General features: G+C 34.3%; 2 protein-coding genes across 6 annotated transcripts; both read right to left on the bottom strand.

Annotated features, from left to right (window-relative positions):
- Window positions 1–1204: 1204 nt before the first annotated feature.
- Window positions 1205–8728, bottom strand: LOC113066521 (CD151 antigen). 3 transcript variants are annotated; one of them, XM_026238397.1, is made up of 9 exons: window positions 8568–8728; window positions 6195–6279; window positions 5343–5534; window positions 4130–4204; window positions 3774–3794; window positions 3348–3452; window positions 2065–2220; window positions 1881–1967; window positions 1205–1798 (listed from the first exon to the last, which is right to left on the bottom strand). In XM_026238397.1, the coding sequence occupies exons 2-9, from the start codon at window positions 6276–6278 to the stop codon at window positions 1739–1741; spliced, it is 780 nt and encodes a 259-aa protein (XP_026094182.1). In that variant the 5' UTR covers window position 6279; window positions 8568–8728; the 3' UTR covers window positions 1205–1738. The 3 variants fall into 3 exon arrangements, with proteins under 3 accessions (XP_026094182.1, XP_026094183.1, XP_026094184.1); XM_026238398.1 differs by lacking the exon at window positions 3774–3794 and having other exon boundaries at window positions 8568–8723; XM_026238399.1 differs by lacking the exon at window positions 8568–8728 and having other exon boundaries at window positions 5343–5571.
- A 2530-nt stretch (window positions 8729–11258) lies between these two features.
- LOC113066522 (EF-hand calcium-binding domain-containing protein 4A-like) lies at window positions 11259–19571 on the bottom strand. Of its 3 annotated transcripts, none has more exons than XM_026238402.1 (10): window positions 19499–19571; window positions 16216–16448; window positions 16032–16107; window positions 15012–15150; window positions 14788–14934; window positions 14584–14674; window positions 12996–13091; window positions 12731–12918; window positions 12346–12417; window positions 11259–12115 (listed from the first exon to the last, which is right to left on the bottom strand). In XM_026238402.1, the coding sequence occupies exons 2-10, from the start codon at window positions 16444–16446 to the stop codon at window positions 11974–11976; spliced, it is 1182 nt and encodes a 393-aa protein (XP_026094187.1). In that variant the 5' UTR covers window positions 16447–16448; window positions 19499–19571; the 3' UTR covers window positions 11259–11973. The 3 variants fall into 3 exon arrangements, with proteins under 3 accessions (XP_026094187.1, XP_026094185.1, XP_026094186.1); XM_026238400.1 differs by having other exon boundaries at window positions 16032–16143; XM_026238401.1 differs by having other exon boundaries at window positions 16032–16143; window positions 19504–19541.
- Between the last annotated feature and the right edge of the window lie 92 nt (window positions 19572–19663).

Here is a 19663-nt window from a genome sequence, read left to right on the forward strand (position 1 = left end):
CTGAAACACTCACTTATACAAAGTACTGCTGTCAGATGGAATTACATGACCTATTTATTTGTTTATGATTTATTTTAAAATCTAAAAATATTTTGCAGTCTTATATAAAATAACAAAAAATTATATAAAATAATTTGATATTTAAAAAAAAAATATTTGCAATAGCAATATTTTTACCTTTAGTAAAAAAAACAAAAAATTATATTTGTATATTTAATAACCGTTAAATGAAATATAAACAAATCTGATTTAATTGCCCATATATGGGTCAAAGATGAGAAAAAAAAACGTTTAAGCATAAAGTGTAATTTTACATTTGTTAAACTTGCCACCATCCTAGGTTTTGTCCATTGGTCAGTAATAGTTTTTCACTCATTTAAAACACAAAATGTAATATGCTTAGTTTTTCTTTTATATATTTTAATATGTACAAGTCAGAATAAGCATGTTGTTTGATTTTTTACATAACTATTGTGTTACACTGAATTACATTATTTAAACATTTAAAAAAAAAAAAAAAGTTTTTAAAAGAATGATAGATAATTAGGTTAATTAGGGAAAGCAAATATCCATTTCCAAAAGCACCAACATTAAATAACATTTCAAAATTGAAATTGAAAAGTTGCAATTATTCCATCCATTAGAAAATGCTTATAATATAATATAATATAATATAATTTTATTTATTTGTATCTTAGGTTGTCATTTTTATTTTTAAATGGGTAGGGTCAGTTTGACTCAGATACATCATAATTATTAATTACAGTAACTATATGGAATTTACAACAAATTAAACATTAAAAACAAAAACACAAAAATGTACTGTCTTGTTTTTTTTTTAATTAATTTCTTTTTTTTTTATACACTGATAATAAAGATTGAGGACTTAAAGGAAAAGGACTTCAATTATATATTTTGAACACCCGCTCATAAAGAAAATGTCCCGGTTCCCATTTCCGAAATCTGATTACCGTACTGTAAATATTCATGTTCATTATGGGATGTTTTGAGTCTTACTCTGGCCACAATCAGACATATAGGTTTAGATGTAATTATAGATGCTTTATATCACCAAATGGACTGTTTTACCTTGTTTATAAATACTGACCATTAACAAGCAATAATGGCAATACTAATGCCAATAATAACCTAGTAAACACGGACTGAAATGTCTTAAGTTTATTCAATTTATGACAAACTCAGATTATTTGATCAGATGATTGTTTTAATTGCCTGGTAAAACTTTTAAGTTACTTTGTAAGTAGCTCCTATTTGCATATGTACAGTATAAATGGTATGCACATTTTACTACAATTGTTTAATCACCTTTGGTTATAGAAAATCTACAGACACTGTGAATGCCTTGAATATTTACTTCCACTTGATGAAAATAAATAAATGTTTTACTAATAGAAAAAATGTTACATACAATGCATGTAAAAATGCTTGTCTGTCATATAAACCAATAACAAATATTACAACCCATTTTAATACTGAAAAACAAATTCTGTATGTATTTGAAGGCACTGTCAGAATTCAGAAGATTTATTAGTTGTACTGCAAAAAATAAAAATAAAAACTGCTTTTAAAAACCTTTGCTTAAAACAAAACAAAACAAAGTTCCCATTGCACAAGGACTGTCCTGCATTACTGTGATATATGACACACAACATCAAATCAAACAGTAACGCAGACAGCACGAAGGCTTATTTGGTGTCGGTGTGAATCAGTATCTACTTCAGTATACTTCTTCTTTTAAACTTTGATACAAGCAGCAGGTAAAAATCATCCCCGCAATCTAGAACAGACAGAGAAGAGCGAAGGTTAAAATCTACAATACGACAACAAAAACAAATAAAGATATTCACAGATCTGCTCACCTGAATCAATGCAATCCCAAGACCCACTGAGCCCAAAATGATCAGATGCTGAAGAATAAACTCCTCTAGTTTGGATATGCAACCTCCCTGAGAAAGATGTACGCAATGAGCTTTTTGCCCTAAATGAACAATTTGAGAAATGCATGAGCTAAAAAAAAAAAAGAGGTCGGTCATCTGAATGTACCTCCACTTTGTAGATGTTGGATGGGTGGTCTCTGAGTCCACAGCCCACTGTGGGGGTCTTACAGCAGCTGTCGGGCACCAGGCGTCTGTCGGCAGAGATCTGAATCCAGGCTCCTTCCCTCCAGTCTGCTGAGCTGTTACTGCCACAACACTTCAGCTGCACAGCGCGGGGAACAAACAGTTCATTCCCATGGGCTAGGGCCTTCTCTTGTTATGATATAGACAAACTTCAAAGCTTTTGAAAACTGAAACATGCATGACTAGATTGAGGAATTGATCAAGTCTTGTCTTAAATGTTAGAAGCAGCTTGAAAGTGTTAAATGTTTCTAAGACAGTTGTCAAGTATTTAGGCTAGACGGAATTACTTGTGACCTAACTAGATAATCACAATGATTTCAATAGGATAATATTGTACCATACAGATATAAAAATACAAAGAGAATGAAAATATATTCCATTCGCTGTGGTTAACAACATGAAGTGCATTAAAACATTATGCCATGGGGTTCATGAAGGATCCGCAGGGGGTTTGTTAGTTTAATGAAAGTAAATAATTTTAAAATATATATATATATATATTTTTTACATATTTTATATGTTTGATTTGGATGGATGTTGATATAAAAAATAAAAAGTTGATCACAAAATAAAATATTTTATATGTTTACCTGCATGTCGTGCGACCATTTACCAATGTTTGAAAACCGTGTACATGCAAATATGCAACTTAAAGTAAAAATATTACTTGGAAGAGGTTTGGCTGACAAGAAAGTCTGGGAATCCCTGCATTACATGTGCATAAGAAATAACGTGAATTTGTGCGGTTTACTTTGTTTTAAAGCCTTCCAAAGACTGTGTGCATGAATAATATCTAATCATGTACTGTATTTTTTATGGACTATAAGTCGCACCGGAGTCAAAAAATAGGTCATGATGAGGAAAAAAACATATATAAGTTGCGCTGGACTATAAGTTGCATTTATTTAGAACCAAGAGAAAACATTACCGTCTCCAGCCACCAGAGGGCGCTCTATGTCTTCATTGTAGACTACAGGAGAACTGAGCAGCATAGAGCGCCCTCTGGTGGCTGGAGACGGTAGGGTTTTCTCTTAGTTAATTTCTCTCGGTTCATGTCAAATTAATTTTGATAAATAAGTCGCACCTGACTATAAGTCGAAGGACCAGCCAAACTATGAAAAAATATACCGGAAAATACGGTATGCAATCCAATTCCATGTGATCAGTTCCTACCCAGCACTATAGAGATGGATGGATGGATCTTACGTCTTGCTGGAGGTTGTCAATGGCTCTAGTGATGTGCTCTTGTCCAGGCTGCTGGTAGTTCTGCACCATCTTCTCTTTCAGATCGGCTCTGAGCTCAGCGTTCAGCTGCAATCACAGATAAATTCATCAGACCACAGATCTTGATCTATAAATCATTCTCTCTATATAATAGTGCTGTCTGTTTTCATTCACAGATGCAAAGCAAAACCTGATATATTAAAGGAAACAGTCAAAATTAATTACTCACCCTCATATCGTTCAAAACATGATGTTATTTGTTTCCTTAGAACACGGAAGAGTGTTCACGTAACCTTCAGTGCGCATTGGAAAAAATAACAGCATACTGATTTGGAATGAAATGAGAATGAGTAAATAATGACAAAGTTAAGTGCAACTTTAGCTGATTTTTGGTCTATAGTTGTTTACCTGGTAGCAGAGAGGAAAACACTGGAGGAAGAGGAGGAAGAAGACAAAGGGTTTCATAAAGACGGAAAAGAGGACGGAGAGCGTGCAAACATACAACATTCAACATGTGTATGTGGGTTTAATGCTAATCTGAGGAGTTCAATTAAAACCTAATGTGATGTCACATGACATTCCAATGATATCCATGGCAGTGTTGCAACCATGTTCATCAAGTTGTTATTGACATGCATACATAAAGAGGTTGAGAATTAAAAAAGGGTACAGAAAAATAAAATCTAACAGGATAAAAGAGTATTCATCCCAAATTGAACAGAACAGAAATACAGCATTTATTCCTCATCCTGATGTGAGTTTACCTCCTGATAATAGACATAAGCCAGAAATCCAGCTGTGATCTCCAGCAGGAAGATTAATAACAACAGGACGAAGAACTGTAGAGATAAAACAGAAGACGAGTTTCAGTAATATGTATTTGGACTCAAATATTTAATAGTAAATATACATTTTTGTATGTAATTTGCTTTAATGAGATGCAATGTGCATAAAATCCTTAAAATAAATCTGCTCATCATATAAAGCGCTCAAGTCTCTCTGGACTAAATCACTCAATTAATATAGATTAGTTATACAATCTCTTTATAACTTTTTGAAGCGTTAAAGTGGTAGTTGTGTAGACTGTCAATGGAGAAACAGAAATCTCTCAGATTTCATTAAAAATTTCTTCAATTGTGTTCAGAAGATGAACAGAGGCTTACGGAGTTTGGAAGGACGTGAGGATGAGTAAATGACAGAATTTTAATTTTTGGGTGAACTGTCCCTTTAAGAACTTTCACCAGCTGTTGAAAATGAGAATGAATGGCATCTGAGGGGTTTTACGCAGCTGATAAACGACAAAAGCTCTGTTTATTCTTCTCTCAGCCTGTATTTGTTCTGTATTTTCCCTCCGTTTTCTGTGCCCACCACTCTCCATTCACTCCTGTGGAATCATTCCTCAGTTATGACTCAAGTTTCTAAATCTGACCTCTTAAAGCTACACACGTCTTTATTTAAATCAGATATGTTGACAGCTTTGAGACAACTAAGAGACACACACATGAGCACCATCAAACTCATTTAGAAAGCACAAAAAAGTCATGTTATGTGACGGCGTGTTCCCAGAATAGTTCCTGGCTTCTGTGTGCAGGAATCTACACGGCTTCTGTAATCCAGTGTTTACACTGTCCACTTTTTCCATTACTCATAAGATTAAACTCAAAGGTTTCTGTGTTGATTTATCACACAAATGATTAATCCATTTATACAAGGCCAAGACTTTGTTCCTTCCTTTGTTAAAATAGCTTTTTGTGTTGGTGGTGATTTCTTACTCAAACAACACTATGTAGGGTGGGTTAAACATATTATAAATATAAAACCTTTTTTCATATACTTTTTTTTTGCCTGGGTTTGGGATGTTTTGACTCCGTAAGAACATTTTTTAAAACTCTTTTCACAACCACACAGGACATCTTTGAATCATAGTTGGACATGTGTCTGCTATCAGTTGTAAAGTTACCCATAATGCTCTCTCACCACTCTGAGAAGACCTCTTTGTTCCCTGATGGTGGCACAGCAGCCAAGTATCCCAGTGAGCATGACGACGGCCCCCGAGCCAATCAGGATGAAGGCCGCAGCTGAGTAGGTGTTGGAGGACAGAAGGCTGATGTAGTCACTTTTATCCACCAGAGTCCATATTCCCACGGCCATCACAGCGCCCCCTGCCAGCTTGGAGGACAAGGTACAGTCATATCACTGGCTCTTTCTGAAGCAGAAGTTACCAGTATTTATTAATGTTGTTAGATTCGTTGCTTTGTGTCAAATTTGGGCATCTTTAGAAAGGCAAACAGTGGAATTTTCTTTTCAAATACATCTGCACACAAAAAAAAAAAATAAAAAAATAAAAAAAAAATATATATATATATATATATATATATATATATATATATATATATATATATATATATATATATAAAATTAAATTAAAAAAATTAAATTAAAAAATGATATATATAATCATTATATAATTATATATATAAACAGCTTAAACAGCCTATAGTTTTGCTGTAATTAACAAAAAGTAAAATTACTTAAAGTAACAGAATCAAAATAGAAATGATATAACCAAAATAATTTTGCATGCCCAATTTTTCAGTTTTTTATTTGTTAAAAAAGTTTGAAATATCCAATAAATTTCGTTCCACTTCATGATTGTGTCCCACTTGTTGTTGATTCTTCACAAAAAAATTACAGTTTCATATCTTTATGTTTGAAACCTGAAATGTGGCAAAAGGTTGCAAAGTTCAAGGGGGCTGAATACTTTCGCAATGCAATGTAGATATGGCAGCTCCTCAGACTAACCAAGATCAAAACAAAGTACAAACTCACCCAAAAGAAAAGATTGAAGATGAACAGAAGGTATTTGAGGCATATTGTCCCGCAGGTATTGTTTTTCCCCTCAGCATCTGCCATCCTGAAACAGATTGTACAAACTCTTTAAAGATGGCATCCACTTGACAGGTCTGAAGAAAACCATGAATCCAGCTTAACATCCCCGAGAGGCTGGTCTTTATCTACTACAGAACGATTGGACAGAACTAACCCTTACTTTACACAGGATTTAACTGAATTTAATGACAGTGAATTATGATTATAGGGTGAAGAACATGACAGGTCTCGTTTAATCCCAAAATCATGTTGTCAGATTTGTAACAATTCAAGTTATTTAAATTTGAAGCAATTTAATGTTCAGATGCCATTTGAAGCACCCTGCTGCACAGAGACTGCTAAATAACATAGCTTCTGATTTATAAAGATGTTTTCTGCTAAAGAGCTTATTTTTAAGAAAAAAGAGAGCAAAAGTTCACATGACACGTGAAAAACTCAAGCTTTGTCCTTGATTCTAATTAAAAACAACTCCAAAGAAAATGTGGTAATGTAGTAATGAGGAAAAAATATTTATATATATATATGCAATGTGACACTGATTTTATATAACAGTAGTTATATGTGACTTACACTTTACACAAAATATAGGACTGTTTTTACTCAATTTCACAAACAATAATAGTTTCAAGCAAAGCCACAGCTAAACCGTGCAACACAGTGGCGTTTTGTTTCTAAATAAATCCACGGTTTTGAACGAATCAAGTGAGTCAGTGATTCAGTAACAGATTCATAAAGACCTGTCTCGTTTCTGAATGAATCAGTCGAATGAACGATTCGGTTGAATGAATCACTAAATGACTCACTCATTCAAACAGTCATCTATATATGCTGTTAATTACAGTTCTAAGAAAGAAAATCACACTTACTAAACAGAAGAAAAAAATGGAAATCCGAATTGGCTAGGGAAAATTGCAATTGGTGCATCTATAATTTATACATTTATCAATTTTATATAAATTATTATTATATTTAATATATGTTAAGGCTTCAATGTCACATGATCCTTTTGAAATCATTCAAATAAATGTCCTCCTAATTCAACTTTTTAAAGTTCTTAAAAAAATAATTGTTGTACATGTAATTTTAACTTAAATTACATTAAACTGACTTTGAAAGTTGATTTTTATATAACATAACAACGTTAAATATCTCAAATATTTTGATGAGTTAAATAATGTAAAAACCCAACTTGCTATGACTTACTGTTTATATATATATACTTTTTTGAAGAAGAAGAAACTTTTCTTATTAAAGCAGTTGTGCTGCTGCCTATTTTTTTTTTTTTTGTGGAAACCATGCTACATTTTTTCAGGATTCTTTGATGAAGAGAAAGTTCAAAAGAACAGCATTTATGTGTTAAATTTATCTTAACTGACACTTTTGATTGATTTAACGTATCCTTATTGAAAAAAACAATTATTTATCTTACTGACCTAAACTTTAGAACAGCATAAATATTAAAAATATGCTTCTATATTTATTTTTGGGGATAAATAATCAAATGAGCTGCAATCTATAGAGAGTCTGAGGTTTGTGTTAGTTTCCGAATCCTCTCTCTCTCTGTAGAGCGACAGAATGAGTGACTCACAGAGAGATAGAGAAATCTTCACCCTGAGCGTGAGCAGATATAACTGCACTGTGACTCAACTCACACTGAGGCTTGTGTTTGTACACCTGCCTGTATTGGGACATGCGCTGACAGTAAATACATAGCAAATAATATTCTTTTATTCAGTTAAAAAGGCCTTTAACAGTCTTTAATTACTTGATTTTCTTTAGATGGTTATTTGCTTAAACCAATATGTAGGTGTAAGCAACTAAACCTTTTTATTTTAGCTTAAAAAAATTATTTTGTGCAGCCAAATTTGTCTTAATGGAGAGTCTGGTTACCATTTGAATACATTATTGTGATGTGTGTTTTTTTTTTTTTTTTTTTTTTTTTTTACAATATCAGTGTCTTTTACTGTATATATCACTGGCTGGATAGTGTTCATGTCTCCTGGTTGATTTTCAAGCACATCTGAAGAATCTGAGGCATTTATTACTGATCCGTTCCCTGCATGGATCAAACTACAAGACTCTAATTATAAAGTGCAACATTAGTTTATTAAGTTCAAATAAATATGATCGAAAGTCTTCAAAAAGACAAAAAGTAGGCTACTTTAGTTACAAATTGTTGTTAAAGACAAAAATATAATCAGCTTTCATACATAAACTCTTAAAATCAGAGCACGATACAAACTCTTCCCATTTATGACCTGCAAACGATTTCAAAAGAATAAAAGAAGTTCGTGTTTAAAATACCGCACCCACCTGAAGGACGTGAGTGAAAGAATGTCCCGCTGTAGATGGTATTTTTTAAAATTAAGTTAGAGAGTCCGCTTTTCCTTCTGTCCGCGTCTGTTTTGGGCATTTCTCGGTGGTGCCTCGTGCGCGCGCGTCAGGGAACGCGCAACGCGTTCACGCTAAACTACGCAGTGCAGTAATGACACAGAACGCAGAGAGATGGCGCTGTAGAACAAGTAACATTTATGGCTCCAGTCCCGAAAACAAACAACTGATACAGTGTTTATATACAGTATTTCAATAGAAAAAACACTTACTGTAAACATAACATCAATTTTGTGTTTCCAAAATTAAATTAAAGTCCACTGATAATTATAATAATTATAATAAAAATAAATATGCAGGCCATACTTTTAACATTATTTGTGTATAAACAAGATTCACACGCCAGTTGGAGTGTGTAGTGTTAAAATTATGATATAACTGTTCAAGTGTGTGTTTATAATCTTGCTGAAAATTATTATTAATTTAGCTGTACAACGTGCAGAGTCAGATTATCCACTCCGAGTATCTTCAGCCTATGAATATTAATACATTTGTTTAAATTCTTTGAGCGTCAAACGACGTAATTAATATTCATGAGAGAAGTCTTCGCTAAATTGTCTTTTTGCAGCAGCGCCCTCTGTTGGCTGGGACGTCCAGACAAAAAAAATGATTAAATACAATTAAGTTAAATAAAGTACAATTAAATGTAACCAATTAAATTGCTTAAGCAATAAATAAATAGTAATTATATTATATTATATTATATTATATTATATTATATTATGCTGTTTTGGAGAAGGATTAATCCAGTTTCACACCTGGTCAGGTGGGTCATAGCACTGCATTCATAGATCTCAGCTTGGTACTGCTGTCAACATACTTAACAACAAACACTGACACATGCAAATGACTGAGATCATCGGAAATGATGAGCTGGGTCATGTGCACCTCCCTCCTGTCTGCGGTTGCTAGGTCTATCTTATTGTCTAGCAACATCAGACACGCCCGCTGAGCTATCTTGTCCTGCAGACACACACACACACACACACACACACACACACAGACACAGAATGATACTCAATCTAATCCCATAAACCAATTACAGGGTCACATACAGTCATCACAAACTCTCAGTAATTTTATAGTAAAACCTTCAATCAAAGTCACACACTGATATTTATGCAAATTAGCGTAAGCAGACCTTTTGCATACAAATGCTGCCATACTATGTAACCAGTCCAGGCAGTTTATATCTTCCCCTAGGTTTTGAGTTTTTCCCCTAGGTTTTGATTTTTTTTTTGGAAAATAGTCACTGAGAAATTAATTCAAAAACAAGCTTTGTGATGTTAACCAAAAAGGAAAGATGTTAAGAAGAATATACTGTATATGTGTGTGTGTGTGTGTGTATAGAGAGTGAGAGAGAGAGAGATTTGTGATGTTACTGAGAAAAAAAAACACTGACTTCTAATAAGGCGAATAGCTTCTGTTTCTTTGACAGAAAGTGAGTCATCTACTGTCATGCAAATATCTAAGGTTCATTTGCATCCAAGACACAGCCATACTGAGATTAATTAGCAGTTGTGAAATAGTATTTTTATTCTTCTTGCTCTTATAGAGCAATAGAGAGTATTTTTGGACTTGAATCTGTGTCTGAATCCTCCGGCTCGTCATCTGGGTTTTCCATCAGCTGCCTTTAAATGGACAGGACATCTATTTTAATACAACTAAAAAATGCATAGGAATTATAAAACGTGCTAAACCTAGAACTTCTCTCTGTCATTGCTCAAAAATAAATAAATCCTGCTACTTATCCCAAATAAACATTAATTGAAATAAAATAAATTATACATAAAATAAGTTCGTTGCCAAAGCATAATTTCTAATTTTCTTTAAGTTGAACATAACGTTATAAAAAAAAGAAAAAAAAAAGAAATACACAGACACAGTTTTAAATAATATCATAATAAAATTATAAAAAGAAAACGTAAACAATTAATTAAAATGAAAATGGAAGATATACAAATTAAATGAAAATAAATAAAATCTATAATAGTTATATCAGTGATAATAAAATAACTTTTTTTAAATAAAAAAAGTGTGTGAGTTGTTTTCAGCAGCAGGAATGAAAAATTGGGAACATAAATGTTTTAAAATGCTAAATTACATTTTGCTGCATTGGGAAAGACAAATGATCTGGAAAGTAATCCCAGTATTCATTAAAGGTTGTGACTCAGAATTGCAATTAAAGTGTACAGTTGCAATTCTGGCAAGAGCTAGAACCACATCTTATATATGTACAGTATATCCATATGTGTATTTTCATAGAGTGTTATGTGCATTAATATATATAGCTTGTATACTGTACGATTTAGTTCGATACACACCTCTTTGCTGATTTCCTTGGTGGAAAATATTTCCCCAGAATGGATTCCTTCCTCTGAAAGGGTTCTTCACTTAAGATGTCTGAAGAACGGTTGACTGGATATGAAAGACAGTTTAACCTCCGCTTTAATGCATGAATGTTTTAAATGAAAGCTATGGTTTATCTTGTATAAACCATGCATACCAGTCTCTCAGATCAGTAACTGATGCAAAACTGGGTTCAGCTGATGTGCTTGTTTAAGTGTTTGCAATGCTTATATATATATAAATCATCCAAAATGAGGACATGAATCAAGATGAATGAACATGTTTATTTAACAACATATCCATTTGTTCAACATTAAATTTGAACACAATCCACATTTTGTTTTTGATGCATCAATCAGAGACCGAACAAATAAACTCTCATAAATTGCACAGAACTGCACATTTAAAAAGAAACTATTAAATTACAAATACCAAAAAATTCAAATGTATGAAATCAGAGTTAATGAGGTAAAGCGCCATACATTTCTAGGCACTTAAAATTAAATGCTATTCATGGTATGTTTTGACTGACTTTCTTTGAAAAAAAAAAAATGAGGGGCATAAAGTGACTAAGGCTCTTCTGAGAAAGAAATAACCTTTTTTTTTTTGGAATCACACTTGTTTCTGTAACAGACCGAACAAGGACAAAATGTTCTCCAAATGTTATTTGTTTGATTGGAGAACAGGGCAAAATCCCATATTCACTGTTTCAAATGTTGAAATCGAGGTCTTCGTTGAGCTCAAGGTTTCCTTCAAGACATTAGGTGTTCCTCTTCAAGGCTGACGAATGGAACAAGCTCTCCAAAAAAAATAATTACTAACCAAAGCTGCACCTGGAAAATGTAATTATTCCAGAAACTTTCAAATTCCTGAAAAAACATGGGTTCATGGAAACTCACGGAAGTACATCCAGATGAATGTAGATGTTCACATTTATCAGTATGCATTGTGGGTAATGTTATATGGGGAAAAGGCAGGGTTAATATGGATAAACAGAGTGCATCCTCGACGAGAAAGCGTGAACACAGCGGCACGGTGGGTAAGGAGTGGACTGTTTTTGACTAACCATCTTCTGTGTTTGTTGGGCATCTTTATCATCCCGAAGACGCTTGTTCATCTCTCTACAAAACAGAAGGAGAGAGCATTCCTAAGCTCCTCCTCACAGGACTTTTACAGCCTTGGAATATAGATAACAAATCTAGTTGTCGATGAGATGGACTAAAGATCGATCAAACATCTTAAACCTTCATGCATTTTTATTGGTCAATTCTTACAGCCTCGTCTTTCAGATAAGAGCATTACACACACGCCTACTCATCATACCACGTGATAAAGGTGTGACAGTCTCTACCTGAGAAGATCCAGCTGTCTCACGAGGCTCTCTCGTTCCTTCTGCATGTTTCGGGACACTTTCAGGACTTCTCTGTAAGTGAGAAACAGTCCGACGTGAGAACTTCACAAGCATATTATCAGAAAACAACAGCTTATGTTTATTTGTTCGTTACATGCCTAAACTGAAAGTTCTTTCGGTTTCAAGAACAACCTTTAAAATCCATAAAATCTTTCCATTTGACAAAAAGTTTGTTATAGGGGAGAAAGGCTCTTTTTAAAAACTGTTCACTGAAAGCTTCTTTGAGAAACCCAAAATCTACTGCATTCCTGCAACCCCCTCTTTGTATATTTCCAAGAGTTTAGCACTAATAGAAGGGTAAGCAATGTATTTGCACAAAGCCCACCTCTCTTTGCCCCTCTGCTGATGTTTGATGGTGTTCTGTAGCTGTTGTAGTTGGCTCAGCGCGTGCTGAAGCTCCTCTCGGCTCTGCTCCAGTTGTTCCTGCAGCTGCTGGTTGATGTTCTGCAGTCTGCGGTTCTCCCCTCGAGTGTCAGTTTGATCACTGCTCAGAGTGTTAATCTTGTTCTCTAACTAAGCAGCACACACAGGTGAGGTGAGACAGATCATTCTGCTGGTTTAATCAATCAAACATATGGATGAGTCTGTACCTCTCTCTGTTTGGTGAGCGTGAACTCAAGTTCTTGTTCTCGCATACTCAACTCCTGCAGTAGCTGCTCTTTCTTGACTCCTTGCTTCATGCTGTCCTTCATCACAGAGCAGGCCAAGATCACATCATCAAAATATGACATCAGCAAAATCACATTACTTACTACTATCACCGTTATAAATATCATTATTGCATTACCGTCATCACGAAGTCACCATCATCGTAATCCCTATCATCACCTTTATCGCAATCACCATTAACTATATAATTACCAACAGCATATTCACCATAATCTCTACTGATATCACAATCACAAGGAACACAACCATTATCCCCATCACTATCGTAATCACCAGGAACAAACAAAATAAACATCGCTCTTATCAATATAATTGTTACTAATACTTTCGCAATAATCACCATAATCACTGTCATCATTATCGACATCACCATTACTATCACAATCACCATGAACTATATGATCACCATCATCATAATCACCATCGGTATCATAATCACCAGGAACAATCATTTTATCCAGTCATAATCACCAATACCATTATTATAATCACCATTATCACCACCATAGTCTATATAATCACCATCACTTTCATAATCACCATGAACTATATAATTACATCCAGCAAATTCACCATGATCACCACTGAGATCATAATCACAAGGAACAAAAATGATCTTTGTTACTATTACTATCACAATAATAGCCATAATGATCACTGTCATCATTATCGACATCACCATTACTATCACAATCACCATGAACTATATGATCACCATCATCATATTCTCCATCATCACCACTGGGATCTTAATCATTGGAAACAATCATATTATCCATTAAAATCATCATTATCACCATCATTATAACCAGGAACAAAATAACCATCACAATCATCAATACCATTATTATAATCACCATTATCACCACCATAGTCTATATAATCACCATCACTTTCATAATCACCATGAACTATATAATTACATCCAGCATATTCACCATGATCACCACTGAGATCATAATCACAAGGAACAAAAATAATCATCGTTACATTACTATCACAATAATCACCATGATGATCACTGTCATCATTATCGACATCACCATTACTATCACAATCACCATGAACTATATGATCTCCATCATCATAATCACCATCATCACCACTGGTATTTTAATCACCAGAAACAATCATATTACCCATCATAATCACCATTATCACCATCATTACAACCAGGAACAAAATAATCATCACCATCATCAATATCATTGTTATCATTACTATCGGAATAATCACCGTGATGATCACTGTCATCATTATCAACATCGCCATTACTATCACAATCACCATGAACTATATGATTACCATCACCATCATCTCCGCTGTTATCTTAATGACCAGAAACAATTATATTATCCATTATAATCACCATTATCACCATCGTTATAACCAGGAACAAAATAACCATCACAATCATCAATATCATCACAATGATACTTGCACTGTTCTTTAATTAAAATAACATTCCTCATTAAAGTTTGCCAAACTTCATATTTACAGTGTATTTACCAGAGCTTGTCTTTTCTCTCGCTCCTCTTTTAACTGACTCTCCATGTCTTCATATATGGACCGAACCACTCTGTCATGATCTTCCTCTCTCCTGTAGGACAATTAAACACCCAGCACATTTCATTTAGCTCAAGACATACAAAAATACAAGTATATTTTAGAAAAGGAGTGTAATGAGGCCTGAGGACCTCGGCGAGGGCTGACCTGCGCAGTGCCTGTTCTAAATTGTCTCTCTCTTTGAGTGCGTCCTGAAGATTAGACACAGTGTGGGAGAGAACCTCCTCCAAAACATCCAACAGCTCTGGTTTGTCCCTCTGGAGCTCACACCACAGAGTACACAGCTCCCACTGACTAACACACAGACAGACAAGCACAGTTTACCTGTTATCTTCTCACAGCGGTGACCATAGCAGTGTGTATTCACTCACTCTTTAAAGAGTTTATCAGCTCCCAGCTCCATGAGGATGTGTGTGAATCGGATCTCCATCGGCTCTACTCTCTCTTCTCCAGCCATCTCTCCATCTCTGCTCCTCGATCTCTCCTCTGGCACAGAACCAACAAGCTCTCCTAATTTAAACCGAGAGATTTTAATGTAGGCGTATATCTTAATGCATACACTGTGAAAAAACGATTGCTGCGATTAGTTCCCACAATTCAAAACTCAGCATTAGAATTAAGTTATAATGTGTTGTTTCAAATTTAAAAAGTAAGTGTTTGTGCTTGACTTAAGTGTAGTTAAGATGGATATTTAGGTTATCTCAAGAGATTTGAAGTTGTTTGAACTAATTGCAGCAACTTTTTTTTACGGTGTTCTACACATATATCACACAATACTTTTAAAAATATTATGTGAAATGGTAAGAAATATGTAATGAAACATTTCAACACTATATTGTATGTTTACTATAGAAAGTGGTGTCCAGTTATAAATCTATTAACATACTTTTTAGGAAATAGAATATTGCTGAAATGAAATATAAATATTAAACAAAAGAATGTAACTTAAAAAATGTTGCCTTGGCATCTAATTGAAATAAGTTTAGGTACCAAAATTTCTAAAACTAAAACCGAATTTATAAAAATTAATCAAAGCTACATAGAAATAGTTTTTTTTTACTCTAATAAAAATGACCAAAGCAGAAAGCACATAATACAATTATTAAAATAAACAAAAAAAAAAAAAAAAAAAAAAATAATTTACCTGAAACAAATACAATAATACATTTAAATCTATCTATCTATCTACAATTTTCATTTATTATTGTATTTGTTTAATATCTATATTCAGTTTTAGTTTTAGTAATTTTCTATATATATATAATTATATATATATATTTATTTATATTTCATTTCAGCAATATTTTATTTCCCAAATAGTATGTTACATGCATATACATACACACTTAAAAAAACAAAACAAAATTTCTGAAGTTTTAATGCACACAAACCTAGGCCCGTGTGGAACTCGAGGGGTGTGAGGTAACCATTTCTGTCCCTGTCCAAACTCTCAAACACTGATTCCAGCTGCTCAGGAGACAGAGGAAGCTCTTGCTGAAGCCACTGGTGGATTTAAACATGACAAGACAGATTAAACACATTCCTGAAGAAATCATATGTCCAGCGCGGTCTCACCTGCATGTCTCTCTTGGTGATGAATCCTTTCCTCTCTTTATCACAGAGCTCAAAGAGCTCTTTAGCTTTGCTCATTCTGTCCTGTCTGTCTGAGTCAGGAGACGTCACATCATTAGATGAATGTAATCTCGCCGTCCGACTGGTCAAGGGGCTTCGCAATCTGGGGCGGGGCGACATCTGACCACTGCCTGTCCCCTCCAACACCACACCGTCCTTCAACCAGCAGGACATTACTGAAAGAGAGCGGACGGACAGGAATATAAACAAGGTGCTGGTTAGAAATGTCACTTATCTGGTCAAGCCAGGTTAAAACATGATAAGACACAATCTTATCTCATAGTTCTTGTGACAACACAAAACAAAACTTGGTTTCTGTATTTTTTTGGCCTTCATTGGCTCAAAATCCCGATGCAAATACCGACCTATTGACCATTAAATATGTTCTAAATGTTGTCTGACCCAGCATTTTCATTTTTAGTAAAGATGAAGCATTGTTAGAAATGCTAGAAATTTGTTGCAGTAATTGGATAAAACATCCAGCTTTCTGCATTCTTTAATATTATTGCACTTCAAACTGTGATTTAGTTAAACACTGACTTTATTTAATCGGTTTAACTTAAGAAATCCTGTAATATCCTGCTTCTTACATAATATATTACAAATAATCATTAACCATCGGTTTATGGCCCGAGACACTCGTTATAACCCTGGCAGTTATTTCTCCTCATGCAAGCCGTAAAGAAAGGGAATCTGTGTTTGTGCTGATATTGTGTAGCAGTTGTGATCACATGGATGCTTTGGGGATTTTACATGCAAACTAAAGAAAACAGAGCTGGTCCTTCAGTAAATGTCCAGCCTGAAGTAGCATGATATCAACTTACTCACTAAAAACTCCAGAAAGGCCACTTTAAGTCTTATTTTGATGTAACAAAGTGGTTATATCTAAGTGTGTGAGTTGTTTACTGTGTGTACTTCTTTAAATGAGTCTCAGGAAGAATCAATTTTCAGCCAAGGCTGCTGGGAAATGTTCAAAACTGACATTTGTTTATTAAAAATAAATATTCTAAAAGTGGCCGAATAATGTTCAGAACATTTGTAAAAATCTCCAGGATATTAACTGCAAAACAGGATGAAGTCATGTGACAGGACTGTGTGTGTGTGTGTGTGTGTGTGTGTGTGTGCAGGCAGAGAGGGTGTGTGTGCAAAAACAAAGAGAAATGCAAATAGAGACTTTAGGGTTTAAAAAACAGCATTGAGAGCTCTTACTCGTAATCAGGAGTTTCTCTCTATACCTCCATATTAAATGACCACAGCTCACATGAAACATTAAAAATATTTGCCTACTGGTTAGGGTTGTGGTTGAAACATTAGCTCTGTGTGGTTATAATTGATTTGAATCAGTGATATCTGCCTGGAAAGTGAAATGCTCAGATCATATAAAAGCACAAGCACCCCGGCATTTTAATAAAACATCATGCAATTACTTCAGCTCAACTGTATTACAATTTACACAATCATTCTGATGGTACAATGTTTGTATGTTTTTTATGTATGTTTCTTTCCTACATTTCCTCCACAAATGTCTGTTTAGCATGTGATTTTGATGAGGAGGCACGAAATCCCAAGAAAAGGGCAGGTTGCTTTAGCGCAGCAACAAATGCGCATTTATAGCCAAAATCACTTTCAAGTAAAACCTGTTCTTTGCAATATCTTTTCAAGCAGCTATTTCAGCCAGCTAAGTCCTATCTACTTGAATGGGAGAATCGTGCAATGTTAGAAACGCTGCTGAACACACATTTCACAAGATTTCTGGAAAAGAGTTCACAAACACATTTGCATGGTTTTAGATTTTCATATTTCACCAGACTGTTTATATTAGCTGGGTGGACAGACATCGGTCCAGTGACTAGCAGACACCCTGATATCACGCTTATCTATTTGACATCTGCAAGATGCCTTTTAAGAGTGTTTGCTCATCTACAATATGTCTATAGGACGTTTCCTATCAGAAGTCAAATAGAAGATAACTTTAAGATGTTAATGGTTTAGAATAAATGTAAAACTGACATCTTAAAGCAGAATGTACCATCTTAAATCAGTTGTTTGTACACAGCATATGCCTAAAGACATCTTCTAAACGTCTATTTGCCATCTGATAGTCCTATACACATATTGCAGATGAGCAAACTGTCTAAATATTATGTCTTGCAGATGTCAAATAGATATCTTCTTTATGTGCTTTCAGGGAAATTTTTGTCATCTACTTTAGTGACATTCTTACAATTTGTTATTTGCAATGGCATTCTGCAACCTGAATAAGTTTAAGGGCCAATGTTGTAACACAAAACATTCATGCTGATTTCGTGATTCAAGATGTGTGTGAATTCAACTAAATATGTGTCCCTGGAGTATAACAGCATGTGCCATAAAGGTATTTTGTTAATTTCCCACTGTTAATATATCCAAAGCATTGCTAAGAACTTTAAATATTGTCTGATCCTAACAATACCATGCATCAATATAAAGATGATTTATTCAGCGTTCAGATGATGTATACATCTCAATTTAAATAAATTGACCATTAAGACTGGTTTTGTGCTCCAGGGTCACATAAAGCCTATGGGCATGGCATGTTTACACCTGCAATAAAGCCATAGCAGAATTGCAACACTGGTCAAATAAACTTCTGAGCTATATGCTACAATTACACACGAAAATCACCGGAGAGATAAAGTCTGACAGCTGTATGTCAACTTGAGATAAGAAAACATAAAGTCTACAAATGCATTTATTTACTTATTTTGTGTAAATCATACATAACTATTATAAATAAAGTATTTCATTCATGTCCGCTTGCAATAAATACAACTGAAGAAGAAGAAGAAGAAAAAAACAAGCCTGTCAGGTAAAGTTAAATCATTAATCTGTTTCAATGAAACTGCAAACCCAGGAAGGAAACACTCAGAAAAGCACGTGATATGAACCACTTCATCTGCTTTACAGATTAAAGAACATTAACTTTTAATACTTAACCATAAGTGTCTATAGAATGGATTTGGACCCAAATAGACATGAACTTTATACATGAAAGTATGTGGTGCGATCACTGGAGTTAGATTATAAGAATTGTTCTAAATGAGTTTCAGTAGACTGATAAATGTTGCTTTCGTTTAAGACAAACTAAACAAACATAAGCATGAAGAAACTGGTGTTAAATTGAATATAAATCAATTAATTTGTCATTCAAATAAACAGATTACTAAAATTAAGAAACAGAACGTACCGGACCTGGCTCAGGTGTGTGTCTCCTGTGATCGGCAGGTGTGTTATTATACCAGTGTTCCTCCAGCTGGGGGCAGTAGAGAACCAAGAGCTTCAAAATACCGTAATCCTTATAACAAATCCTCACTTTTCTAAAAAATGGTTTGGATGCCCCTCCTGTCCCATA

The sequence above is a fragment of the Carassius auratus genome, chromosome 50 (assembly GCF_003368295.1).
Source record: "Carassius auratus strain Wakin chromosome 50, ASM336829v1, whole genome shotgun sequence".
NCBI lineage: Eukaryota > Metazoa > Chordata > Actinopteri > Cypriniformes > Cyprinidae > Carassius > Carassius auratus.

Coding starts and splice junctions, on each gene's coding strand:
- LOC113066522 (XM_026238400.1), bottom strand. CDS start 16,446: ATGTCCTGCTGGTTGAAGGACGGTGTGGTGTTGGAGGGGACAGGCAGT. Junction 14,935..15,011: donor GCTGATAAACTCTTTAAAGA/GTGAGTGAATAC, acceptor TCTGTGTGTTAG/TCAGTGGGAGCTGTGTACTC. Junction 12,418..12,730: donor CAGCAGAGGGGCAAAGAGAG/GTGGGCTTTGTG, acceptor TCTCACTTACAG/AGAAGTCCTGAAAGTGTCCC.
- LOC113066521 (XM_026238397.1), bottom strand. CDS start 6,278: ATGGCAGATGCTGAGGGGAAAAACAATACCTGCGGGACAATATGCCTC. Junction 5,535..6,194: donor TCTTCAATCTTTTCTTTTGG/GTGAGTTTGTAC, acceptor TTGTCCTCCAAG/CTGGCAGGGGGCGCTGTGAT. Junction 1,799..1,880: donor TTGGGATTGCATTGATTCAG/GTGAGCAGATCT, acceptor TGTCTGTTCTAG/ATTGCGGGGATGATTTTTAC.